Below are 24,883 nucleotides of genomic sequence, written 5' to 3'. Positions count from 1 at the left end.
TCGGGTTGAGATTGAAAGAAGTCTCAATTTCAAGATAGTGGCACAGATATAGACTTCCAGGTGATTGGACGGTGAGTCCACGCGATAGATGCAGCCTTCCTCTGCGGCCACGACGAGTCATGGATAGGGCTGAGACAGGGTGCCAAGCATGACATAGGCAACCTTGGTGTTCTCGGTCTCCAGAGTCTAGGTACTGTAGCTTCCCACATTGACATTGTGGCAGAAGCAGAGCGACAACTCGTTTATGGTGCGACGATATGTCGGCACCTTCGACAGACATATCCCAGCTCTCGGAAGAGCAGCAACTGGCACTACAACAAGTTACGTCCGTGACAGACCAGGATCTTGATACAGCTTTGGCCTTGCTACAACGCTGTCAATGGAATGCTCAGGTACACACGGCCCTGCTTCTTGAGCGCAAGACCACGACTGATGCCTTGTCCAGATCGCCATCACACGCTTCTTCGATGGCGACGCTGATGTTGTCGACGTCGATGTGCCTCCGCCGCAAGACTCACGCCGATCCGAGAACCTGGCTGCCAGTCTCGATGCCGCCGCTTTCGCCAGAAGCAGACCTACCCAGCATGGCTTGCAACAAGCTCCGCGCGTTGTGCCTACGCCAGAAAGCCAGCTGACCCAGCCCGCACCCTTCGTCTTGCAACTGCTCTTCCTGCCCTTCAACCTGACCTACTCCATCTTCAGCCGTGTCTTTGGCGCCTTAGGCTATTTCTTCCCCATCATACCTCGCCTTCTACACCGTCTCTTCCCGCTACAATCAGCTCGATCCAACAATTCCGATAGACGCCCACTAAACCCTCGCGACACAGCTTCCCGCTTCATCCGTGATTTCGAGGAAGAGTACAACGTCGAATCAAATACCATCCCCTTCTTTGAGAATGGCTATGCCCAAGCTTTTGACCTGGCCAAACGCGATCTCAAGTACATACTGGTCATTCTGCTGTCTCCCGAGCATGACGATACTGCCCCATTCGTCCGCGACACCCTACTCTCGCCCCAGATCAAAGAATTTATGCAAACACACGCCTCGAATATGATCGTCTGGGCTGGAAGCGTTCAAGACTCGGAAGCATACCAGGTTGCTAACGCCCTCAATGTCACCAAGTTCCCCTTTACTGGCTTGATCGTACATACTCCCTCTGTTTCCTCTACCTCCATGTCACTGATCGCTCGTGTCGCTGGTCCTGTCTCCCCCTCGGAATTCCTTGCCAAGATGCAAGATGCCATGCAAAAACGTGATCAAGAATTGGAAGGTGCAAGGAGACAGCGCTCCGAACAACAGGCTTCAAGAACTCTTAGAGAAGAGCAGAACAGCGCATATGAGCGATCGTTGGCTCAAGATAGGGAAAGAGCTCGTCAAAGAAAAGAAGCTGAAGCTGCTCGCCAAAAAGCAGAGAACGAAGAAAGAGAACGAGCAGAAGCGAAAGCACGAAAGGCTCAAAACATCTCGCAGTGGAGAAAATGGCGTGCACAATCATTGCCCCAAGAACCTGCTTCGACTGTCAGCGATGTAGTGCGTATCAGCGTCAGGATGCCGTCTGGCGAAAGAGTGATACGTAAGTTTGGTGCCGACGCGCCGCTCGAAGAGCTATATGCATTTGTCGAATGCTACGACATTATGCAGAGCGATGAAGCGGCATCAGAGAAGGACGTCTCTGAACCAAGCGGCTACAGCCACGAGTACGAGTTCCAGCTAGTATCGCCCATGCCTCGAGAAGTGTACAACCTTGAACAGGGTGGGACTTTAAAGTCTCGCGTTGGGAGAAGCGCAAATCTGATGGTTGAAAAGTTAGTAGAAGAAGATGACGAGGATGAAGACGAAGGAGAGAACCAGGCATGATTCTGAAGTAAAGTTGTATACACAAACTCGACATGGTTATGAACCAGCGCAACCTTTCTTGTGCCAAAGACCGTCACCCCCTTTCTCATTCCAAGACTTAGTGTGTTAGAAGCTATCGAAATGCACAGTAGTGTTCTGATCATGAGTGTGGCCAGAGAGAGAGAGAGAGAGAGAGAGAGAGAGCCTTGAAGAGATCGTCTCTGTGGAGTCCACGCTCTTTGCGAAAGCATTCATGCATTTTTCTAGGTACATCGTGACAGTAATCAGCATACGGGGAGAACAGAATTGTGCTAAACGACGATAAGTTTTCATTTCTCGTGTTGGCTAGATCCCAACTTGTACGGATTAGGAAACTGCCTAATTAGGAAAGTGCATCATCACTCAATTTCTCTGATTGCTGTCACCGTTGCAGGTTCATCAGATGCCTTCTTCTCCACCGTCTCTGTTACATCGACTTGACTAGAGCTCTCGCTGTCTACCTGCTTCGATCTGGCCCTCATCATAGGCCAGTGGCCATGTTGCTCCTTGTACCGCATCGAAATGAAGGCGATAATGACTGCAATCCAGTAAAAGTTGTATGAGAGAACTGAACCATAGGTTGCAGAGTTCTGCCAACCGAGAATGGCATTAAAAATGCCCCAGCCTGAGGAGTTGATCTCTGGGTTACAACAATTGACATGCCAGACTGACTTGGTGATATCGTAAGATCCTGGGCCACTTCCAACCTCGGAAACGTCACTACCGACGAGCTTACCCCAAGCGTGGTTCTCGAAGAACCAAACGGCCTTGGAAAAGAGACCGGCAGCAACGAGATACAGGACACAGGTCGAGACGATGAGGAAAATTTGCAGAGATGCCATGTTGCCACCACGGTAGATGAGGTATCCGATCAAACAGCCAGCTGCGAGACCAGTGATAACCGCAAGAGGAAACGATGTAGCCGGAAGTCCAAGAGATACGCCTCCGATGAAGACGACGGCTTCAAGACCTTCTCTCATGACAGTGATGAAAGGAAGCATGAACATGGCGTACTTCTCAGCAAAGCGCTTGAAACGAGTTGTCGCCTTGCCCTTGTTCTGATCCTTTTCTTCCAGAGCCTTGGCCAGCTTGACTCTCCATTTAGTTTGCAGTTTTGATACTCGAAGGAGGGCGGCACCCATGATCGAGATGATGATTGCTGCAATCAAGCCAAAGACACCTTCCCAGATGTCTTCGGTCGAAGCGAAATGGTCTTTGCCTTAAGGGAATGTTAGTCATGTTGGTAGAACTCATGCTACAGACAAGCTTACCAAGTCCGTAAAATGCACCAATGAATGCACCGCCAATGATCAAACAGACCAAGAGGCCCAGCCCAATTCCCCACCAAATTTGAGCTCTCAGCTTCTTGTAGACGACTGGGTCATGTTCAGGACCAAGAGTTTGCTTCAGGAAAGACAGCAAGACGGAAACGATAATGCTACATTCAAGACATTCTCTGAAGCAAATAAAGAAGACTGTAGCAGGATCAGTATATATCCAAGTATATTCAAGCCATCAATTGACATACTAGGCACAGCAAAAACGTTGACACCCATGGCGGTGGTGGTGTCGAGCAAAAAATCGGGATCAGATAGATATGATCAAGATTGATTTGATCGAAAATCAGAGGAGATGGGAACACTGATCTGATAACGGGGACACTTGCGACCTCGGCCACCACCACTTTGCTTTTTTTCCCTCAAAATCATCCGAGTTCCCTAGGGTACGTGTTGAGAGTGGTGCCACTGGCGCTTCATGGTTCAGCTAGCCTATTGTGGCGTTACTGGTTCCCTTCGTTCCAGGATCGTTCAAAAATTTGCCGGCAGTGGAACAGGTGAGACGTAGCGATGACTCGTATATTGAAAGTTCTCACCATGACCTCCAAATTCTGCGAAAAGACAGTTCACGACGAGCTGGCTTCATAGACGACGACACGATTCAAAGGAATTCTAGACCAAAGATATTGTGGAACTCTGTCTTGATCAGCTGCCAAGAGTCCTTGGTAGGCAGCTTGAGAAGGCTTGAGCCGACGCTACACACGACGGATCAGATAAGCGATGCGCGCGGGGTGGGGCGGCGCGTCTGGATCATATCAGGTTTCCACCGGCTCTCTCGTACCCATTGATTGACACGGCGGTACTTGTTTTGTTGGTCTGTGAGGTAGCATCCTTCAACCTATTCTACAGGAGAGTCCTTGTCTCGAATCAGGGCTATGGCTGCTCTCGACTGGCACTGTGCTTGGGTCAGGCGTATATCAAGCGTGTCTCTGCATTAGAACGACAAAGTGCACCGTCTTTGCACAGAGCAGGCCGGAGGAACACGGAATTGCCCTATTACCGGCATACCTCAGGTAACTTTGGCGACGTGAGCGTGCGACTTGTGGCGCTCTAGCCATCATCAGGTCCACCGGTGCCGCAGATCGTAAAATCTTCCCAAATGTACCTAGATGACCTCGGGCATCTTATCAATCATATCATCTGCCCGCTCTTTGTTCTTCCCACATTCATCTGATTTTTCGTACTAGATCAATTCTTATCAGATCGTTCCAGGCGATTCCCTGGAGCGCTCACAACACAGCACCATGGCAGGTCGCATCATTCAACTTCTATTTGGCCTCACGCTACTGCTCACAACATGTCGAGCTGCGGTCATAGAGAAGTATTTCAACATGACATGGGTAATGGCCAATCCCGACGGTCTTCAGGAAAGAAAAGTGATTGGCGTCAACAACACATGGCCTCTACCTGTTCTGGAGGTCAACAAGGGCGATCGACTTATCGTCCACGTCTATAACGGTCTCGGAGACAAGTCGACGAGTATTCACTGGCACGGCTTGTTCCAGAACACTACAAACGAAATGGATGGACCATCTATGCAGACTCAATGCCCAATCGTTCCGGGAGCGTCTTTTACTTATGACTTTACCGTCGAACAGAGTGGCACCTATTGGTATCACTGTCATACCGACCTTTGCTACCCTGATGGCTACCGTCAAATGCTCCTTGTACACGATACCGATGCTTGGTTTGCAGACCAGTACAAGGAAGAGTTCGCGGTCTCCGTAAGCGATTGGTATCATGAAATGGTTGAAGATATCACTTTCATCGCCCTCTCCAAGTAAGTAAAACATGTCAAATAGCGTATCAGCCATTTGTCCTTCGAAACCATGCTAAAAGATCTTAGCCCGACTGGTGCTGAGCCCATTCCCGATGCCTTTTTATTCAACAACTCTGTCATGGACACGAAAATCTCGGTTGAGCCAAATACCACCTACTTGCTGAGAATCGTCAATACTGGTGCATTTGCTGCTCAGTATTTCTACATCGAGGATCACAACTTCACTATAGTTGAGGTCGATGGCGTGTTTACCGAGCCTAAGGAGGCATCATTGCTTTACGTCGCAGTGGCTCAACGCTACTCTGTTCTGTTCACCACGAAAGCCTCCACTGCTCGCAACTATGGTCTTGTCACTATCGCGGATCAGGTGTTGCTAGACACAATTCCCGATGACCTGCGTCTCAACCAAACTAACTGGCTCCAATACAACCCCTCAGCTGATTTCGACCCAGTGAACGTAACTCTCAACATTGTTGATGAGAACCCTGCTTTCGACGATTACTCTCTTGTGCCATACGACAAGGAGCCTCTGTTCGAGAACCCTAGCAAGGTCATCAACTTGACAGTCTCGATGGGCATTCTCGACAATGGCAAGCCGTATGCCTTTTTCAATGATCAGACTTACACCCGCCCCAAGGTCCCCAGTCTCTACACTGCCCTGACCGCTGGTGAAGAGGCTGCCAATGAGGCTGTTTATGGAGAGTATACCAATGCCTTTGTTCTTAACCACCTCGACGTTATCGAAGTAGTCCTGACCAACAACGACGGAGGCAGTATGTTTTATCTCTCCGTGTCTCCCTCTACTACTCTACTCGACCTTGAATTTTGTGGGCTGATTCGATGATGTTTCCAGGCCATCCATTCCATTATCACGGGCATAACTTCCAGGTTATCAGCCGATCTCCGTCGTATGGCGAGGACTTTTACTCGCTGAAGGACAACGTCAATCCCTTAGCTTTCGACCCCAACAACCACACTGCTTTCCCCGAGTATCCCATGCGCAGAGACACTGTTGTTCTGCCGCCGATGGGAAATCTTGTCATTCGCTTCGTTGCGAACAACCCTGGAGTGTGGGCTTTCCACTGTGCGTATCCTAGAACAGTGTATGAAACACACAGGAGCAAAGCTAACTCCCACACCAGGTCACATTGACTGGCACATGCAGCAAGGTCTGGCCGCTACTTTCATTGAGGCACCTCTTGAGATGCAGAAGACCCTTAGTGTACCAGACGACCACTATGCCGCCTGTAAAGCCGCTGGTGTACCCTACGCAGGAAATGCGGCTGCCAACACAAAGGATATCCTAGACCTTAGCGGCCAGAACACACCGGCCCGTCCGCTTCCTGCAGGCTTCACAGCCAGGGGCATTGTGGCTCTGGTTTTCAGCTGTATCGCAGCATTTGTAGGTTTGGCAGCAATCACTTGGTAAGTCATCAGAGATCACGTTTCACAAGATCGCGATGTGTGTAGCAGTGGCTGACGCAAGCATGATACAGGTACGGAATGGCACCACTGAATGCGAGTGAGCAAGAAAGAGTTGTAGTATCAAGCGTCGGCAAAGTCGATGAGTAGTGGACATGGACAGATGCATCGTCACACTTGTTGAGATGTAGTAGCGCACTCAGGACGAGTCATTGGTGTACCAGCAAGAGCTCCCATACAACGCAGATGACAGCCAAGAGGCAATGAGTATTTGCAAATCCGTTAATTCAAAAATTGTTTACTTGTCGCTGTGTTTGATTCAAGAAGCTCGCATATCTCGAGAATGCCATCTTTGATAAAGACCATTATCGTCCGAGTCCCCCTGGGACATGATGAATACTTCTTGTAGCGGTGTGAGCCGACCACAACACACTGTCACAAGGAATTGCAGTCCTTCATTTAGGACTTGATGCCGAAGCCTACCGAACCATCATTGTGGACTGTCAACATGCCGAGCAAGATTTATCGATGTGTTACTTTTTTCCCCACAGGTCGCGGTCTTCGTGAGAAGTGCTACCTCCCCTTGTTCAGAAGTATGTAACTTCCCTCATACTCCGACCACAACACAGGATAAGGCAAAAGCTATGGGAAGGCAGATTCTCACTCGGAGACAAATGTCGTCCAGAAGGACTCCATATCTAGTTGCTTCTTAGCGGGAATTGTCCAGCACCCTGATAGTAACATGCATCTATATAGCTATACGCGTTACATACTTCTAGACACGGGGAGATAAATGAACAAAGACGAACTCTTTCGTATCAGCTGCGAGTGACTAGGATATGTACATGTCGGAACTCGGAGCGCTATCAGTATACGGAGTACGATGGACGGTCAAAAGGTCAGCCGTTGACAAGCTGACCCAAACTAACGCGTCTATTGCTGCAGATCTGCAGCTATTCAATGTTTGTGCAGTGAGCCCAGAGTGTTCGAACAGCGCATGCACAATAGTCCGCGGAAGGATGTGTTTCTAATGTTGTACCCCTAGGACCAATCCTGACGGCCTGGTGTGACATTCATAACAGAGTCAATTGGACGCTCATGTACCAGCGATTCGAGACATGAGCGGAATGCGGAAAGACAGGGATAGATAGACAACTGTGGAGAGAGGGATTCAGGAGGGACAAGTTCAATAACAGAGTTTGGCAGGAATTGGCGAGAGAGTTGATGCACGTCTTGCAGATCGGAAGCAGCTGCGGTCCAAAGTGGTGGGCCTGGAAAGTCGAAAGGCCGTAGATGGGCTTGGCTTGAGCTGCGAGTAGGCCGCAATTTGCAAGACTCGGACATTGGAAGCGTTAAGCAGTGCAGAGTCAAGCCAAGAGAGGCGGTGACAAGCGGGTGGAAGAGTGCAGGCGCCGCAGGAGTAGAAAAAATCTGTCAATAGCCTCGTCCCTGCATTGGCGTGTGACTGTGGTCAAGCAGACTCTTGTGCTTTGGTGGACAGCGGCAGGTTTTGAGACAGCATCCAAAAACCCTCGGGTTGCACCCCACTTTCAGATGCTTTTGAGCTGGCTGGTGGCAGGAGGATCCGGAAGAGCAAATCTGGCTCCTGCACGCACGCAGTTGTCAAAAAGAAGCATAAAGACGAGTCGGTATGACTTTGAGCATCCCTCACTCCTTCCTCTGCCCGACTGTCAGAAATTTGCTCAGCCTGACCGTCTCTCGAGTCGTGCCTTTGTTGTTGACTTGTTTTTGTGTACATCACACTGGTGGCCGTGTGCTCTCGCTTTGACTTGCTCGGCGCAAATCTCGACTGGTCTCAGCGGTCTGGGCTGGTGCCCTTCGGTCGTCATTTAATATTTTGCTTTTACCTTGCAACTTCCAATCTGGTACTCCTGTGTGCGCGCATCGTTTCACCTTGGTTCCTCTATAGCACTTGACAGCTGCCTGACCACCCCATTGTGGACTTCTCCGCCCTGCCTCGCTCCTCCCATCCATCGAGCCTCTATCGCATCTTAGGCGCTCAAAATGTCTCGTCACGCAACAATCACCCAGTCATACCAAGAGCGCGCCTCGCTCCCCAAGACATCGCCCGTGGCTGCTTATCTCTTGCAATTGATCGCCGCAAAGCAGACGAACCTCTGTGTGTCGGCAGATGTATCCACCACAAGAGAACTCTTGCAGCTCGCCGAAGAGGTCGGCGACTCAATATGCATGCTCAAGACACATGCAGACATTATCAATGACTTTGGCCCTCGCACCATTCAGGGTCTCAAAGAGATTGCCGCCAAAAAGCACTTCCTCGTCTTCGAAGACCGCAAGTTTGGCGACATTGGCAGTATGTTCATACTCGACTATTCTCTTGCTCCTGTTAGACACTGACAGCTGCTCGCAGGCACGGTGCAGAAGCAATTCACTGCTGGTCCTCTGCAAATCGTACGCTGGGCCAACATTATCAATGCTCACATCTTCCCTGGCCCTGCCATTATCACCGCTCTCTCGCAAGCTGCCCACGACGCCGTTACTTCGCTCAACACCGCCGTGACCACTTCCATCTCAGCCTCACCCGTTCCTTCGTACATGGATGACAGTGACGAGGTCGACTCTCCTGCATTGTCCCACCACGACGATTCAGATGACATTGACAGGCTCTCCAGCGATGAGGACACCAACCAGTTGTCTACATACAACGACCCTACCGGTCGCAAGCCCAGTGTCGTCTCGGTCTCTACCACAATCAGCACAAAGACAGAAAGCATCTCACCTCAACCCACACCAAACCACCTTGGTGGTCCTTCCGACTCCATCTCGGCTGTCAGTGCAGGCTCGGCTAGTCAAGAATCCTCCGCTTTGGCCCGCCTCGGCGAACCTCCTCTCCTCCGAAGCTTGCTCATTCTTGCAGAGATGAGCAGCGCGGGTAACTTGATGACTGGTGCATACACGGAGCAATGTGTGGTTGAAGCACGCAAAAACCCGGAATTTGTCATGGGCTTCATTGCACAACGCTCGCTGAACGAGAAGCCTGGTGACAACTTCATCACCATGACCCCTGGCGTGCAGATCGGAGCAACTGGAGACGGTCTCGGTCAGCAATACAACACCCCGGAGAAAGTCATCGGCGAGGCTGGTACCGACATCATCATCGTCGGCCGTGGTGTCTATGGTGCACAAGACAAGAGGGCAAAGGCCGAGGAATACAGAGTCAGAGCATGGAAGGCATACGAAGAGAGAATCGGCTCTTCCGCAACAAAAGCCAGCAGGTGAACAATATACCAACATATACAACGATGAGGGGACTCTTCTGTGCAAGAGAAAGAGCAGGTTCTTCTTGGTCGGGCACCAACAGGAAACAAAAATGAAACTACTGGGATTGGGGAGGACAGACTGGAAACTTCAGATCGGATCTCATGTTTGGAGAACTTCTACATATTGCGAGCAGGTATACAAAAAGTGTAGAGCGGCTCTCTGAAGTCGTCCGTTATTTCCTTCTGTTTGGTCCCAGGCTTTCCAATCCCACAAGGTGGCTTTTGGTGCCAATGCCGGTTCACGCGGCACATGATTTGAATGATCAGCGTATGACCCCTGAGCTGCGGGTTGGGTTGTATACAGAGGGTCCACTGTGTGACATGGTGATACCTGCCAATCCACGGCAAAAGATCGCACAATTTTCGGCAGCGGAATCTGGTCTTTGATGTGTAAGTTATGCTTGAGGGTTCTTATCTGCTTGAATGACATCAAGATGAGCGTCTCAGTTGCATCTATCTAGATCAAGTCCAGCATATGCGAGAATGGCCGAGGGAATCGCGAGGCCTCGGTCCGACCTTGACAAAAGAAAGACAGGGCTGGATACAAGGATGGAAGTAGTGCTTATTCATGTGTAAAGTTAGATAGAAGACGAATGTTTATCACGTCCAGAGCCTCTCATTGGCCATGAAGAGATCTCTAGTATCGAGATGCTTGAACAAATGACTCTGAGCCTGTCGGTTCTTGTAGTGTTGATGCATGCTAGCGCCAGCAGAGTCTTTCTTCCAGATAAGCGGTCTTTTGACTTTGGACCAGGCGTAATCATGCCTGCAGTCCTGCCAACACCACCAGCATACGCCAACTTCGCCTAGAGCAAGCACCAAAAGATCTAGCAGAGGCATGATGCGAGTGCGGATGCCACAGTGGTGATGATTCTTGTCTACCTGGTACTCAGGGGCTTGCTTGAAGCTGTCGACTAGATCCAAGATGTCGCCTTCGTAAGGCTCAGGGGCGTCGGTGGTTGCGAATATGGTGCCTTCCAATGAGAGGGTGTTGATACGTTTGAAGAACTTGATTGTTTGACCAAGCTGAAACAGATCACACTCAGCGCTCGAGTCGTAACCCAATTTGCATTGCCTCTCGCGAGATGTGTATAGAGTGAGGAAGTGTGTCTGTATCGACTGGGCGGTTTGAAGTATGCAATCCCGACGGAACAGCAACTCGTCTTCCATGCCCATAGGAAGATCCCACCACAAAGCAGCATCTTCTTCAGGTTCACGACCAACCCAGCCTCGGTGTATGAGCCGCAGAGATGCTTGGTACACCCAACTTGCGTTGTCCAAGAAAATACCGACCAGCAAACGTTGGCGCGTGCGCTCTTCTGTCCATGTAGTAGCAACCTTGGTGTTGGATCTGCCGTCCAAGGCGGCGATTATCTTGTGACTCTTGCAGTAGGTTCGCCACGGTACAAGACAGTCAAAGCGATCGGCTACGATGCAGAGGTTGGCTACATTTGCCAGAGGTGGAGCGAGGGTAGTCAAGTCGCGAGCGTGCAAGGCGCATAGAAAGTCGGCCATGAGAGGTTTGATGGTCTTCACCGTAGGCGATATGCGGCCAACATCCACAATCTTGACTTCGGGGAGCTCATCAGCAGGTACGGATGCGTCCAGGGTTGTGTATTTGGTCCTGAGGTGTGCATGAGCAAGAGCGACAGTAGTGCCTTCCTTGTAGTCGTCTGAGAACAGTCGACTGAAGTAGGTCGAGGCTTCTCTCAGCCTGGCCGAGTCGACACGATATTTGCATGTCTCTTGTGTAGGAGTGTCTCGTTGGATGAGCAGTACGACGTCTCCTGCTGTCGAGATGACGGTGATCCCAGACGGCGTTTCTTCCAAGCTATCGGCAGTCTTGTTCTCTTGCGGATCGCGTTTGGCAGCTTTTGCTTTCTTCGTGGGAGTTGACATGGCCGGGAGCCGTTCAGAGACACTGTCTTTATGGATAAGGCCAGAACATTGCTTCGAAGGTGGCGTGCGAAGAATGTTTTTTGCCAATCATCTATCTTGACATTTGTCTGCGCGCGCCTGGGGACATGACGTGCCCTGCCAAGCGTGTGGTGCTACTTTCTCACAACTGACACTCAATATACAACTTTCCAGCAGTATAACAAATTAGGTAGCATGTGTATCGACTTGTCTATTATGTCAATCTAGCTTGTATCTCAACTTGCTCATCTATGCAATATTATCCACAAACCATGCCCTCTTTTGGCACTTCTACCTTTTCGCCATTGCTCTCCTGTTCCTCAACTCTTCCTTCTGGTACTAAGCCAGCCTGTTTGTTCTCCTCCTTTTCACGCTCCAGCCGTTCCTTTTCCTTCTTGGTAAGTTGCATTGATCCCTTCTCAATGGCTTCCTTGGGCAGTGGTCGTACATACGGCTGGCAGATGAACCACGGTCTTTTACACCATGCAACAGCCGCCAAAGAGCTCCCATCCTTTGTCGCATCTACTTCAGGTCTGATCTGAGGCTCGGTTGCGGCTTCTTCTGGCGGAGAGTTTTCGTACTCAAGCAGACCTTCCTTAACTGCAGCCTCGACCATGGAAAGAACATTTTCGTATGCTGCAATGTCGCCAGCACGGCAGCGAGCAAGAGCATCTCGGACGTTGGTGTGCTTAGAAACCAACGGCCGGAGCATGTGGAACAGGTGAGCCTGCATTGGGGTGAGATTAGGATTCTGACATTTCTCGTTCTTCTTGCGATTTTCGCCCTTGTTCTGTTTTTGCTTCTTGGATGCGGGTTGGCCATTTGGTTCTTCTGCTGCCTCGCCGTCCACGACCTCGTCCTCAGCGGGTCGCTTCTGGCTGGGGAGGCTTTCGGTAACTGGCTCGACGACAGCTGTGTCGATTAACGTATTGTCATGGCCAGGCATGAATAAAGGTTTCCGCGTTGGCGGCTCCTGTCCAAGCACGTATCTGTGAATAATGTCCATATATCGCCTGAGCACAGCATCCATGCGGTAGCCACCTCTGCCATCTTTTCCTCTCCAGTACTCTCTGCTTTCCTGACCAGCGGGGGGAGGGTGAGCAAAAACGGAGGGGTCGTAGAGATTTCCCTCGGCACTCATAACACCGTCAGCACCAGTAGCCTCGAGGCAGGCGGGGATATCTTCGTAGCGCAAGATATTTCCGTTGGCAAAGATGACAGTGTCTGGAGGAAGATTGTCCCTAAGGTAGCGGATGACTGACCAATCGGCCAAGCCAGTGTTGTGACCCTTTTGATGACGTTGACGGCCATGAACGGTGATAATGCTGGCACCGGCGGATAAGATCATTTTTGCGTAGTCCAGAGTCTTTTCGGGCGTGTCGAGGATGCGCATCTTTGCGGTGACAGGGATGTCAAGATTGAGGTGAAGGTTATTGATGAGCTTGTAGATCAGATCGGGTTCTTCCTGTAAGAAGGAACCGTAGTGGCCCTTGCGAGCGATACCCTGGGGACAACCGAGGTTGAGGTCGACAGCATCGCAGAAGGGTTGGACATGACGAGCAGCAGCGAGCAGGTCGTCGGGGTCGTTGGCGCAGAACTGGACGAACAGAGGACGGTCGGTCTGGTGGTTGCCGTCGAGATGGAGGTCAGATTGGTTGAAGCGGGCGTCTTCAAAAGGGAGAGGCGATTCGGGCATTGATGCCTTCAAGGGCTGGAAGTGTGTCTCGCGATATTTTGCATTCTCATGGAACAAGCGGGCGTGGAACATGGGCGTATAGGCAAGCAGTTGCTTGTTCTGGTCGGCTGGAAGGAACGAGCGCGTCAATAAGCGCCACGCCTATTTGCTCTGTCAGCCTCATCCTCTGTAGGTGGCTATAGACAACCCAGACGTACGAACTCGCTCTGCTCGACCATGGGCGCCAGGATCAGCTTCGGACAGCCGATGCTCTCGTAGAAAGCCCGCCCATGCAGCTTTGGCGCCTTGGTCGACTGGCTCATCCTCGAAAGCTGTGTCTTTGTCTTGTGTGTAATAGACGGAGGTTGGTTGCGCAGTGCTGCTAGCCGAAGCAGACCAGTCTTGAACATGAGCGACTCGACGATTGATCGAGTACCTGCTTCTCTTGCCCCAGTCGCGCAGCAAAATTTCCCCCACATGCTCTTTAGCGTGCGCCACACCCGTCTTCTCCACGAACCTTAAATTGCCCTGATCCGCACATCTCTGAACGTCGCCTGGTGCACTGGATTTTTGATATCTCTCGCGCTATTCAACTTCCAGCTTTTTTGGCTGTGAGCCACGACAAATCTACTAACCATTCCGGGCTACAATTCTCGCAGAGTTCTCGTAACACTTGCACTGCTCTCGACTTGCTTCTCGTTCTGCTCTCGGCTTATCCACAATACAATCATCAATTATTAATTTTCGGCATAACCTTCCAATTTGCTAAAGACTGTCACAGTAAGTTGTAGAAATGCACAATACTTCCGATGAGAGTATCGCCTCCACAGAGAGAACCTCGTTGAAGGATCTCTCAATGGCGAGACGCATATATGATTCGCAATTGTGCATTTCGATGGCTTACTATAACGCTTGACATCGGTATGGAGAAGGAGCCGCTTGCGCAGTGACTGCTTTCAGCACATAGCGAGGAAGAACCCCTGAAAAATCCAACCCGGTCGCTGTCTCCTGTGCAGTCCACATCAGGATAGCTAAGGCTGCAGGTAAGCACAGTTTGGTTTGGTATACTGTTGGTACAGCTCCTTCCAATTCCTCAGGTTCCCATGCCGAGACTCAGTCGCACCTACCTTCAATCCAGACACACTCTTCGACACTACAGGGAGCCCATCAGGAATCTATACCACTCTCGATAGGTATCTGTGATAATCACGCGGTACCTGGTTGATGTGGTCAATCCGACCTGCGATGGCAGCTATATGAAGGCTTAGCAACCTCCATGGATCTCTATCTTCACTGTGGGCATTTCAGACCATCAACGATGAGGTATGTAGGGCCAGTAACGCTCACGGTCGACATGGTGCTTCAACGAAGGGATCAATGCTATATCCAAACCATGACTCTGGTCAGAATCATCTTTACTACACCCCCTAGACAGAACCCACGACTATATACAGGTATATATCCATCCCTCAACTCCTCACCCCTCACTCACTCCTCCCCTACACTCCTCCCACATCTCGCTCACCCCCTCCTTCTCCCCTATCGTATCTACCTAGGTACCCAACCCATCATCCACCACGCCCCCTCTCTATACCACTCCTCTAATCACGCCCCCATTGGTGCCTATTTGCATTGACCATCGCGTTGCTGACATAAGATCGCAGCTATATAAGAACTCTTTTCTTCTCCTGATCTCCAAACTTCCTTTCCTCCACTTCAGATTAGCTTAGCAAATCAGGTTCTTATATAACATCTATCCAATTCCACATCCATACCCATCTCCATCATCATGCCTTCCACTACCCTGCCTCACTACATGCTCCCAACCATCTCATCACAGGCTTCAGCTAGGGCCGCCACCCATGCTGTCGTCGCCCGTTCTACTAAGGTGCCCCGACAGGTCTCACGTCCCGCCAAACCCGTCTCTCGTCCTTCGCCCAGCCTCCCGTCTGCCGCCACCCAGACCACCTTCTCCGCACGCCAAAGGGTTGTCGCCACCCCCAAGCCTACCGTCGCCGCCGCCGTTCCTCGCCCTCCTGTCGTTCCCGCTATCCCTGCTCCTCGTCGTCCCATCGTTTCCGCCGCCCCTGCCCCTCGCCGTCCTGTCGTGTCCACCCTCACCGCTGCCGACCGCATTCGTATTAACAAGCTCATCCCGGCCATCGAGGAGGATTTTGCACGTGTTCGTGAGGAATACTGCGGAGAAATCCGTCGTACTTGCGAGCACAAAGTGCTTTTCGGTTCGTTCTCTTTTGACTCAAGCCTGCTAACAGAGTTACAGGTTGCACAGCCCGACCATGAGGACTAGGAGTCTGATTGGGATGAGGATCTGCTGTGCGAGACTGATGATGAGAGTGAGGTTACTATCTTTGATAAAACTAACATGGTGGTGCGTAGTTTCGACTCCGATTCCGACTTCGACCTTTCGTTTTACTCGCCGAGCGAACCTGGACTTGCCCGCATCCTCGACGACTTCAGTGACGACGCCTTCAACAACGACGTCACCGACGACGACGACCGTGTCTTCTTCAACGACGACACCGTCATTCACCACCGCATCGCTTCCTCCGCGTACCCTCACTTCGCCGACTTCGACGCATCCGAGCTGGAGGAAGAAGACGTTTCGATGGCTGCTCTCGAGGAGCTGTCGTTCGTCGAGGTTAGTCCCTTCGTTGATACTAACCTTCCTGTCGTTCCCTCCCCTTCACACTCTAACCTTCCTGTCGTTCCCCTTTCACACTCGTTGGCTACTAACATTGAGGATGACCTCGTCTCTGCTCTCGGGCAGATGAACTTGGTTGATCCTGTCATTGGTGAGGGCTCTGATTTCCTTTTCTCCCCTGTCCATTCCTCTTTCCTCTCTCGTCACCCCTCCTTCCTCGAAGACAGTTGAGCTCTCTCTTCTGTCCCGTATCGTCACTTCCCCTTCCCTTCCACAGAAAAAATTAAAGTGTTGCGGTGCCGAGTAGGCTGCTGGCGGGCAGTCTCAGTGGTGCCGTTTCACAGTCAAAAAAACTTGAAAAGGTGCTAACCGCGAAGGCAAAAAATGGAGGTCTCGGGTTTCAGGCCCATTTCTTATTACTGTTTTGTTTTTGTTTCTCTTGTTTCCTTTGTTCGTGAGTGGTATGTTCAAGACTTAGGTCGGCCACTATGCGTTTGCCTTTTGTTCTATTTTTGGTTTTGTTATTCTGTTCTGTTCTGTTTTTCCATTTTCTCTTTTTTTTTTGTTTTTGTTCTTGTCATACACTATGTATTTCTTTTCTGTAGAGTTTGATTTGTGTTGTTATTTCGCGTTTTTTTATTTCCTTTGTTTTTCCTTTGTTTTCATTGAGTTTCTAGTCTACCACTAGGACTTGAGGAAGACTGTCTGCTTGTTATATCATGAAAGGGTCTATCATACTTGTCTGATGCCTCAGGATAAGGCTCAGGAGACTGAGATGTGGAGTGCTCGAGGACGTAGAATGGGGTTTGTTGCCTGAGCAATCTCTCGGTACAGACAGACCCTGAGAAGGACTGATCTCTGATTGGGGTGCATCTCCTTCCCATTTGCAAAACTGTCACTGCGTAGTTGCTGGAATGCACGATACTTTTCAGATCCATAGCATGGCCATTGAGACACCTTGAGAGAACGGTCTTTCTGTGGACAGCGTCCTCTCTTAGAAAATATTGTGCATCTTCATAGCCTATAATATCACTATACGTCGCCGCGGGGAGTTCGAAGGAAAATGTGCATGTGCAGGTCATATCAATGATTTGGAGGAAAGGGGAAAAGTCCTCTCCCCAGAACTAGCCATTGTTGATCAAGGCTTCCAGTTAGGATCATCCTCACCAGTCAAATCAGGTCTAATTTGACCACCCTCCAACCAAGTCTTCATCCTGCCATACAAAATATCCCTCTCAGGTCCATGAGCATTGAGATTCATCTTTGGCGGCTGACTGATCTTGTTCTCTGCCCAAGCCAGATACTTGTAACCACTTGGATACTGTTTAACCTCGTCCTCAGGGATACTGTAAATCTTCTCGGGATTCACTGGAGTGAACTTGTCCTTGTCGAAGAGAAGCGTATAAAACACGACACCCCATCTGTTTCCTCTCTTTTCGAGAAAGAAGAAAAAGCGACAGTCGGCGTCATTGTCCATCTCGATTTCGTCAAACGTGAAGCGGCAGGTGATGGTGATCTTCATCTTGCACACAGCACGAGTGAGGTTGGGATTCATGTCGACTTGGGAGCCGATGATGCGATGGAGAATATACATGAACTTGGAGCCTTTCTCGAAACCAGCTTTGGAGGCTTCGATGAATTCGTCGATATTGCCTTGCTTCCAACTTGTTGCGATGTAGGCGTCGTCGAAGAACATTGAGCGATAGTTCTCCCATCTGCGATATCATATGAGCATCGGACTTGGTGATGTTGGGGGTTAGGATGCCTTACTCTGCTGCATCTCTGTAAACTCCCCAGCCCTCACAGATCTCGCGAACCTTCATTCGCTCAATCACTTCCTTGTCCAAGTCATTTCCTTTGGCGTTGTTACGGATAGCATCTTTTGGGTATGTGCTGAGCGAAGGTTGCTCTGTGTGGTATGGGTCGTTAGGGTTCTTGCTCTTGTCTTCAGGCATGATGGGACAAATAGATGATTTGTGGTATGTGTTCAGAAATTACAGAGCTTCTTGGATGTGCGCCAATTGGTCTTTTTTAGTAGTTGAGACCACTCTCGGCAGTTGTTCTTCAGTGATCATCATGATGTACATATTACCTATTTGTCCTCCTCCGAGGGACTTCTTCTTAAGCTGATTCGCGAATTAGTTTGATGCTTCATCCACTCTTTTTGCCAGCTTAGAATCCTTGGCACCTGATATCGAAATATTTTACATTCAGGTTGAAGTTCGATTTGCAGTTAGAACAGCTCATAAAGTGGTTTGTTGACACACCTCGCTCGCTGCGCGATGACGTCTTGCAGGATTCGACCAGCCTGCGATTTCCATGTTTCCTGCACGAACTGGCCACTCGTGTTTCTGCAAGCGATAGAATAAATTAAAAGATGTGTATACATGAATATGGCGGTAAACAGGTATCCTCGGTGGCTGCAGTATATCATGCTTCCGTCTGTCGTCTTACTCTCATTTTCACAAAATGTAGTCTACAGATTCCTGACTCGATCTCGTGCTAACACAACTTGATATATTTTACTGGGAATCTTGAGCGGTTTGAACTAAAGAGAAGCCTGGCATCAGTGAGTACACAGTCATTGGACCTCTCTCTTGGTTATCAGTCCAGTCCTAACATCGTGTCGTCTAGCACTACACCGACCAAGAGTCAGCAATAATGCTTCGCACACTCTGCTACCGCATCAGCATAACTCTCCTCAACATCTTCTTCCCACCTCTTGCCGTGGGATTTCTCGACAACTTCAGCACAGATTGCCTCGTCAATAGCATTCTCTTCGTCTGCGGTGTGTTGCCTTCCCACATTCACGGCTTTTACGTTAGTTGCGTCTTCTTCTCGCGAAGGCACAGGGTGCGACGCGGTGTTTATCCTGGTGGAAACAAACCGTTCATCTATACAGACACCATCTTGAACGGAGGAGTGAGCAATTCCGAGGTGAGAAGATTGGCAGAAGGAGACGGGACGAGAAGAAAAAAAGCCAAAAGCCCGAAAGGCTAATCTGGAAGCGACATTGAACCAAGTTTGCAGATGAATAGAAGTGGTGGAGACCCATCAAGATCACAAAACAGACATTTGGACATGAGGACATGAGGACATGTGTTTATTCTCAGGATACTGAATGGTCGTTTGCTCAGATTATAGGAACGAGGATCAGGAGTGATGGCACTAGAGAAAGGGATCGAGATAGAAGGTAAGACAAGTATTCAAGCCATTGCTCTTCCACTGTCCAAATGATAGTGAGGCGAGATTTGGCCCCTACTCGTGCATGCATGTCCTGTCACAACGCGATGCCTCAATGAGTGTAAGATGACATATCGATGGCAGATTGGAGACCCGTGAAGACCCAAAGTTGAGTAATGTAGAGGCTGAGGAGATAAAAAGACCGAGCGTGGAACGCAGACCCAAAAAGCAGAACGCCAGAGTGATGCTTCGCTGAAAGAGAAATGGAAAGCGAGAATACGAAAAGGTCATGGGCAGGTTACTCCATCTCTTCATCAGTAAGATCCTGGTGGCGGGCAAGGACGTTGCGCTTGAACTCTTCCATGTTGGTGTCCCAGAGCTCGGCTGCTTGACCGTTGAGGGGCGAGGCACTGGGGAGGAGTTAGTGAGTGTCGTTATTATGATTGTGGAGTAGACGTACTTGTTGGGCTCTCCGAGCAAGCTCTGCAGAGACAGAAGCACAGAACCGACGTTCAAGACAGCGCTCCACTTGTCCTTGAGAATGTCCAGACAGATGCGGCCCTTCATGTCGACATTGGGGTGGTAGATGGGAGTGGTGAAGCGAACCTCCGGAGGCACATAGGGGTAGCGTGCAGGGAAGTTGAAGCGCAGCTTGAGTGTGAGACCAGAGTAAGGAGTGTCGGCGGGGCCAACGATGGTGCCGTCCCAGACAGTGAGGTCGCCGTTATGCGGAAAGGCACTGACACCAGGCGTGGGCGATGTCATCAAGGTCATGAGCTCGCCTTGCAGTCTGCGTGTCTTGTCAGTCAAACAGTGCTCCTTCTTGGTACCAGGACTCGGCGAAAGCGACGAACCGCTTGATGACATTGCCATTGTCCTTGGACTTGGAGGGGCTGGCGGGTGCGTTCGAAGGTGCGGCGACAGCGGCCATGTTGACTGTGTTGGCGGGAGAAATGCGAGTAAGAGAAGGCGGCGCAAGTGGAGCGGCTGGGACGCAAAAGTAGAGATGCGAGAAGAGAGGTTGTGATAGAGAAGGATGGGATGAGATTTGGCTACGGGTTGAGAAAAGTCAAGCAGGCTGTATAATGTTATCATCGACCGCAGCGACTATTCAACAATGCACAAAGGAATTCCGTGTAAACAACAAGGCGTTGCCGGGGTTCTGATCGACACACTCCACACTCGCGTCCACCTCGTGTCGCGCCTGCACGCGTCACTCAATTTCACTCTATCCTCGTCACAGCTTTTGTTTGAATATGATGTATTTGTTTTTATTCGTGCCATGCGTAGCTAAGCCATTGAGAATAAGCCATGGTTTCCATCAATACCCAGCCTTCAAAGTCGTAATCTTCATAAAATACATGCTTTTGTCAGTAGAAGCAATCGCATCCGTCTTGGTCCTTGCAACCAACTTCTTTCACCGAGACATCCTTGCTGCTTAGAGAACCTGTTCAATGGTCAGAAGAGCCTCTTCAACATTTTCCATGTCAGACACTTACATCTGCGATATTCTGGCGCACGATAATACTCTTCTGTCTCTCGTTGCGGCTGACGCGGTAGTAGTAGTCTGTATAGTCGGCACAGTTCATGTATCTCAGGAATTCCTCGTCGTGAGTGATGACAATCAGCTGGAAGTTCGATTGTTGTCTTCTGATCCGAATGATCTCGGATAGAGACTCTGCCAGCGAGCGAATATTGTCGCGGTCAAGGTTGGTTGTAGGTTCGTCGAGTGCGATCAGACCACAGTTCACTCCAAAACATTCTGCCAGAGCCAGACGAATGATGATGGACGCAAGAACCTTTTGACCTGCAGAGCAGCGACCACGCATATCCATCTCAGCGTCCTGCTTGCACATGACGACGCGGTAGTTGTAGCTCTTGTTGCCCTTCTGTGCGTCGTTATCTGACCGAATTAGGATCGAATCGACATCTGTGCCACGGTACGTCTTCTTCCAAAGTTCCTCGATGATGCGGTTGATTTCCTCCATCTTCAGCGCGTGGTATCTCATGATGGCCTTGTCGAGTGCACCGCCGTAGCGACCGAGGTCCTCAACAGCGGCTTTAGTTGTCTCGACCTTGACGTGAGCCTCCTTGTATTTGTATGCAGCATCCTTGTAGTCCTGCTCCCAGTCCTGGAGAAGTTGCTGAAGCTGGTCGTCTTTGCTCTTCAGCTGGCCCATGATTGATGCTTGCTCAGCCGTAAGCTTGTTTCGTGTCATCTCCCAGCGGTTGCCCTCACGTTCGTGAGCAGCCTTCTCCTCTTCGGCATTGTGTGTTTCAAGCTCCCGTATCTCAGCACCTATCGCGTCTACAGCAGCACGATCACGACGGTATTCTTGGTTGTCTGCGATCTGACGCTTCGTCTCCTCGACGTTTTGAAGGTTGTTCTCGACGTCCTTGACCTGCTTGGTAATGGTCTGCATGTCCTTCTCCAAACGTTCAATGTCTTCTTTCATGTCCTCAATAGCACTCTTGGCTTGCGCCAGCTGAGCAGGGCCATCTCTCTGGATGTAGCCGCTGATCTCGCGCTCAACCAATTGCAGCTTGTTCACACTGTCGTTTATAGCGGCTGTTTCATCACGAAGCTGTCTGTCTTTCTCCGCGCCACGACGCGAAATGTCATCATATTTCGATTGGGCTTGGGACATTTCCGGGACCAGATCAGCAAGCTGTTGCTCAAAAGACCGCTGAGAATCAATGAGCTCATTGTTCTGTGCCTTGAGATCGCTGATTTGTTTCTCAATAGATGATTTCTCCTTGAGATGGTGGATGACAGTGCTGAGTTTAGACTTGACATCACGAAGCTCGAGCTCAAGCGCATTTATGGTGCTGCGAGCACCGTCACGCTCACCAATGATCTTGGTCAACGAGACTTTAGTTCCGCGAGACTGTTCGTTGATTGTCTTGAGGTCGTCCTGAATTGTTTCCAAACCACGAGAAAGACCCTGGCTCTTCTGTTTGGCAGCCAGCTCTTCGATCTGCGTCTCGAAGTTGACGATTTCTTGGGCATATTTGACAATATTCTGAACGGTCTTAGAAAGACTTTCGACTTCCTGCTTAGCCGATTTGCGCTCGCTGACAACACGGTCTTGTTCCTCCACTTCGGCGGTGAGGGAGAACACCCGAGCCTTCAGACGCTCCTCTTCCTGCTCAAGATTAGGAATGTCCTTACTCTTCAGACGATCCCAGTTGTCGTAAGTCGAGCTGATTGCTCTGACTTCTTGCAGATAATTCTCGGTCTCTCGAAGCTCTTCAACGGCACGACCAGCCTCAGCTTTGTTGATTTCCATTCCAAGGAGGTTGATCAACTTTTCAAGTCCTTGACGATCCTTTTCGTAGCCACGGCGGCACATGAGGCAACACTTGTTCTCCCGGGCAGCTCTAGCCGCACTCTCGTAGTACTTTTTGAGGTGACCAGCATACTCGCTTGAGCTCTTGCGATCATCACGCTCGGCTTCGGTTTCCTCGAGGATCCTCTGGTATTCGGACGGATCTGTTTCGATGACATTCTCAATAGTCTTGTGGCTGGCGTCCAAGTCTCGTCTCCGTGAAACAAGATCGTTCTTGGTTTGCTTGAGACGATACTCGAGCTGCTCAAGTTCACGAGCCTGACCGTCTCGCTGGCGCTCGGCCTCTGCTACAAATTTGTTGCTGCTGCTCAGAGCACTCTGGAAATCACTGTCAAGTGATGTTGCCTGCCAACCTCCACCAACGATGCTGTCTATCTTGGATCCATGGGTTTTCGTCATGGTGTCGAGACTGCGTTGACGGTCCTTGACTTCCTTCCGTAAGAAGTCTAGACGTGCCGAATCTCCTGCTTGCTTGGTAGCCTGAACAAGCTCCATATCTAGCCTCTCCTTCTGGTCGTCCAGACGGCGTAGAACGGCATCGGTCTCTTCGACTTGTTTATCCCAGTCCTTGGTATCGAAATCAGACTTGGCTGCTTGCAATTTGCTTTCAGTATCTTCGACGGAGGATTCAAGCATAGTCTTGGAACCCTCATCAACCTCTACATTATTCAGGTCAGTCTGAAATCCAGCAATGCGGCGCTGGTTTGCGGCATGAGAGGCCTTGGCGCTTTCTTTCTTTTGACTCAGGGTAGACTTTTGCTCATTGATGCGGTTGAGAACGTCCTGGGCGCGTTGCAACTCTTGCTGTGTCTCACGTCTGGTGCGTTCAAATGTGGCGTTTTGCTCCTTCGCCATGCGGCTGATGCGGTCAACGAACTCTCGAGCCTTTTCATCATCAACTTCGAAATCGTAACCACGAAGATTGTGCCTGCGAGCAGTTTGCTTGACCAGCTGTGCTCTGTTCTCAAGTTGACGGTCGTAATTCTGTTGGTCGGACTCCAAAGAGCCGACCTGGCGCTCCTTCATGCTGAGTTTTTCGCGGTTGCCGATCAACTCTCGACTAAGTTGCTGATACCGGCGCTTCTCCTCATTGGCTTGGTCGTGCAGCTGTTGGACTCGCTCTTCATATTTCTGTAGAAGAGTCTGGAGCTCTTGGTCCGAATCGGTCATTTCACGAAGATTGCGTCTGAGTTTTTGAACACTTTCCTGCTTAGCACGTTGCTCGATGCGCTTGCCGGAAAGTTGGCCGACGATTTCACTAAGAAACTTGATCTTCTCCCAGGCAGCATTGTAGTTTTGCTTAGCCTCGGCAATCTTGGTGCCCATATCTTCGCCTTTGAGGCGCAATGTTTCAATCTCCTCGTAGAGCTCGTGGGATCGTTTCTCAGCCTTTTCACCCTTGTCCTTGTCTTCTTTGGCGTGTTGCTCGATGATTTTGTACTTTGCAAGCTCTTCCGTCTGCTTTTTCTTCATAATTTTGATGTTGTCGATGGCCTTGGTGTATTTCATGGCCTCAAAGATGGCATCGAAGCGGTCTTTGAGCTTGCTCGGCTCGCTGAGCGGCCACAAGCTCTCATCCTGATGACAGAAGATGACAGAGTCCAAGACAGCCTTGCTCACACCAAGGTACTGAGGCATGAGTTGATCAAGTTCGGCAACACGCGAGGAGATAGATGTGCGCTCGCCCTCTTTGATCATGAGAAGTTGGCCTTCAAGAGATTTGACCGAGCGCGATGCTTTCTTGACAGTGAGCTGCAGGCTGCGAGTGGACACCATTTTCGCTCCAGTAGTGGCTAGGAAGGACATCTTGACCTGGGCGAGGACCTCTTTTTCGCCGCATAGCTATACGTGTCAGTCGAGGTAGCGTGGAGTCTTCCGCAAAACGTACCTTAGGATCATGGATAAAGGCACCACCCTTGCTGTTTGGAGGCTGATCACCAGTTGTAGCATATTTGAGACACTCAATGATGGTCTAATGTATGGTGATTAGTGTGGTTATTGCTTGTGATGTAGGAGCAAGAACTTACAGTCTTTCCAGAGCCATTGTGACCAACGATCAAGGTAAGAGGAGCGAAGAACTGAATAGTTTCACTGCGACCATTGTCAAAGGAACGAACTCTGGGGCAAAACATCAGTAAGTGTTCTAGTGCAAGTGGCGTGTGTTAATCTATGCATACCCCAGGATAGAGAGTTTGTCAATTTTGGCTAGAATAGGAACATCAGTGACTGAAATCGATCCTCAGGAACAGGCCGGTTGACATACACCTGTTGGAAGGAATTAGCTTGGCGATTGTTGACCAAAGTGGATTGTGATGAACTTACATGGCGGATGAAGCTCGGAGCAGACTCCGGGGAGGAAGAAGCGGGAGGATGCAATGC

The 24,883-nt window shown here is 50.2% G+C and overlaps 11 protein-coding genes across 11 annotated transcripts; 5 read left to right on the top strand and 6 right to left on the bottom strand.

Annotated features, from left to right (window-relative positions):
- Positions 1-257: 257 nt before the first annotated feature.
- Positions 258-1,858, top strand: M437DRAFT_61681 (UBX-domain-containing protein; the record flags this gene model as incomplete). The annotated part of the gene is made up of 2 exons (XM_041023972.1): positions 258-392; positions 446-1,858. 2 exons carry the CDS (start codon positions 258-260, stop codon positions 1,856-1,858), a joined length of 1,548 nt encoding a protein of 515 aa, XP_040884279.1.
- A 377-nt stretch (positions 1,859-2,235) lies between these two features.
- M437DRAFT_61680 (plasma membrane iron permease) lies at positions 2,236-3,432 on the bottom strand (the record flags this gene model as incomplete). The annotated part of the gene is made up of 3 exons (XM_041023971.1): positions 2,236-3,095; positions 3,148-3,351; positions 3,405-3,432. The coding sequence occupies 3 exons, from the start codon at positions 3,430-3,432 to the stop codon at positions 2,236-2,238; spliced, it is 1,092 nt and encodes a 363-aa protein (XP_040884278.1).
- Positions 3,433-4,457: 1,025 nt separating this feature from the next.
- On the top strand, positions 4,458-6,565 carry M437DRAFT_38115 (uncharacterized protein; the record flags this gene model as incomplete). Its single annotated transcript, XM_041019776.1, has 5 exons — positions 4,458-4,993; positions 5,060-5,766; positions 5,847-6,077; positions 6,136-6,418; positions 6,490-6,565. 5 exons carry the CDS (start codon positions 4,458-4,460, stop codon positions 6,563-6,565), a joined length of 1,833 nt encoding a protein of 610 aa, XP_040884277.1.
- Positions 6,566-8,440: 1,875 nt separating this feature from the next.
- Positions 8,441-9,676, top strand: M437DRAFT_35957 (orotidine-5'-phosphate decarboxylase; the record flags this gene model as incomplete). The annotated part of the gene is made up of 4 exons (XM_041019351.1): positions 8,441-8,750; positions 8,808-8,932; positions 9,232-9,245; positions 9,298-9,676. 4 exons carry the CDS (start codon positions 8,441-8,443, stop codon positions 9,674-9,676), a joined length of 828 nt encoding a protein of 275 aa, XP_040884276.1.
- A 641-nt stretch (positions 9,677-10,317) lies between these two features.
- Positions 10,318-11,616, bottom strand: M437DRAFT_79906 (uncharacterized protein; the record flags this gene model as incomplete). Its single annotated transcript, XM_041027255.1, has 1 exon — positions 10,318-11,616. The coding sequence occupies one exon, from the start codon at positions 11,614-11,616 to the stop codon at positions 10,318-10,320; it is 1,299 nt and encodes a 432-aa protein (XP_040884275.1).
- A 277-nt stretch (positions 11,617-11,893) lies between these two features.
- On the bottom strand, positions 11,894-13,632 carry M437DRAFT_36969 (FMN-linked oxidoreductase; the record flags this gene model as incomplete). Its single annotated transcript, XM_041019547.1, has 3 exons — positions 11,894-12,512; positions 12,561-13,471; positions 13,528-13,632. 3 exons carry the CDS (start codon positions 13,630-13,632, stop codon positions 11,894-11,896), a joined length of 1,635 nt encoding a protein of 544 aa, XP_040884274.1.
- Positions 13,633-15,098: 1,466 nt separating this feature from the next.
- On the top strand, positions 15,099-16,202 carry M437DRAFT_61676 (uncharacterized protein; the record flags this gene model as incomplete). Its single annotated transcript, XM_041023970.1, has 2 exons — positions 15,099-15,539; positions 15,618-16,202. 2 exons carry the CDS (start codon positions 15,099-15,101, stop codon positions 16,200-16,202), a joined length of 1,026 nt encoding a protein of 341 aa, XP_040884273.1.
- A 907-nt stretch (positions 16,203-17,109) lies between these two features.
- Positions 17,110-17,794, bottom strand: M437DRAFT_71077 (uncharacterized protein; the record flags this gene model as incomplete). Its single annotated transcript, XM_041025619.1, has 2 exons — positions 17,110-17,686; positions 17,742-17,794. The coding sequence occupies 2 exons, from the start codon at positions 17,792-17,794 to the stop codon at positions 17,110-17,112; spliced, it is 630 nt and encodes a 209-aa protein (XP_040884272.1).
- Positions 17,795-18,632: 838 nt separating this feature from the next.
- On the top strand, positions 18,633-18,971 carry M437DRAFT_38573 (uncharacterized protein; the record flags this gene model as incomplete). The annotated part of the gene is made up of 1 exon (XM_041019863.1): positions 18,633-18,971. The coding sequence occupies one exon, from the start codon at positions 18,633-18,635 to the stop codon at positions 18,969-18,971; it is 339 nt and encodes a 112-aa protein (XP_040884271.1).
- A 481-nt stretch (positions 18,972-19,452) lies between these two features.
- M437DRAFT_71075 (ubiquitin-conjugating enzyme) lies at positions 19,453-20,027 on the bottom strand (the record flags this gene model as incomplete). The annotated part of the gene is made up of 3 exons (XM_041025618.1): positions 19,453-19,564; positions 19,615-19,936; positions 20,009-20,027. The coding sequence occupies 3 exons, from the start codon at positions 20,025-20,027 to the stop codon at positions 19,453-19,455; spliced, it is 453 nt and encodes a 150-aa protein (XP_040884270.1).
- A 565-nt stretch (positions 20,028-20,592) lies between these two features.
- On the bottom strand, positions 20,593-24,636 carry M437DRAFT_61673 (uncharacterized protein; the record flags this gene model as incomplete). The annotated part of the gene is made up of 4 exons (XM_041023969.1): positions 20,593-20,601; positions 20,654-24,346; positions 24,393-24,476; positions 24,532-24,636. 4 exons carry the CDS (start codon positions 24,634-24,636, stop codon positions 20,593-20,595), a joined length of 3,891 nt encoding a protein of 1,296 aa, XP_040884269.1.
- Between the last annotated feature and the right edge of the window lie 247 nt (positions 24,637-24,883).

This window comes from Aureobasidium melanogenum (genome assembly GCF_000721775.1).
Source record: "Aureobasidium melanogenum CBS 110374 unplaced genomic scaffold scaffold_1, whole genome shotgun sequence".
Lineage (NCBI taxonomy): Eukaryota > Fungi > Ascomycota > Dothideomycetes > Dothideales > Saccotheciaceae > Aureobasidium > Aureobasidium melanogenum.
Note: the sequence above shows the minus strand (reverse complement) of the source record. Positions and strands in the feature narration are given on the sequence as shown.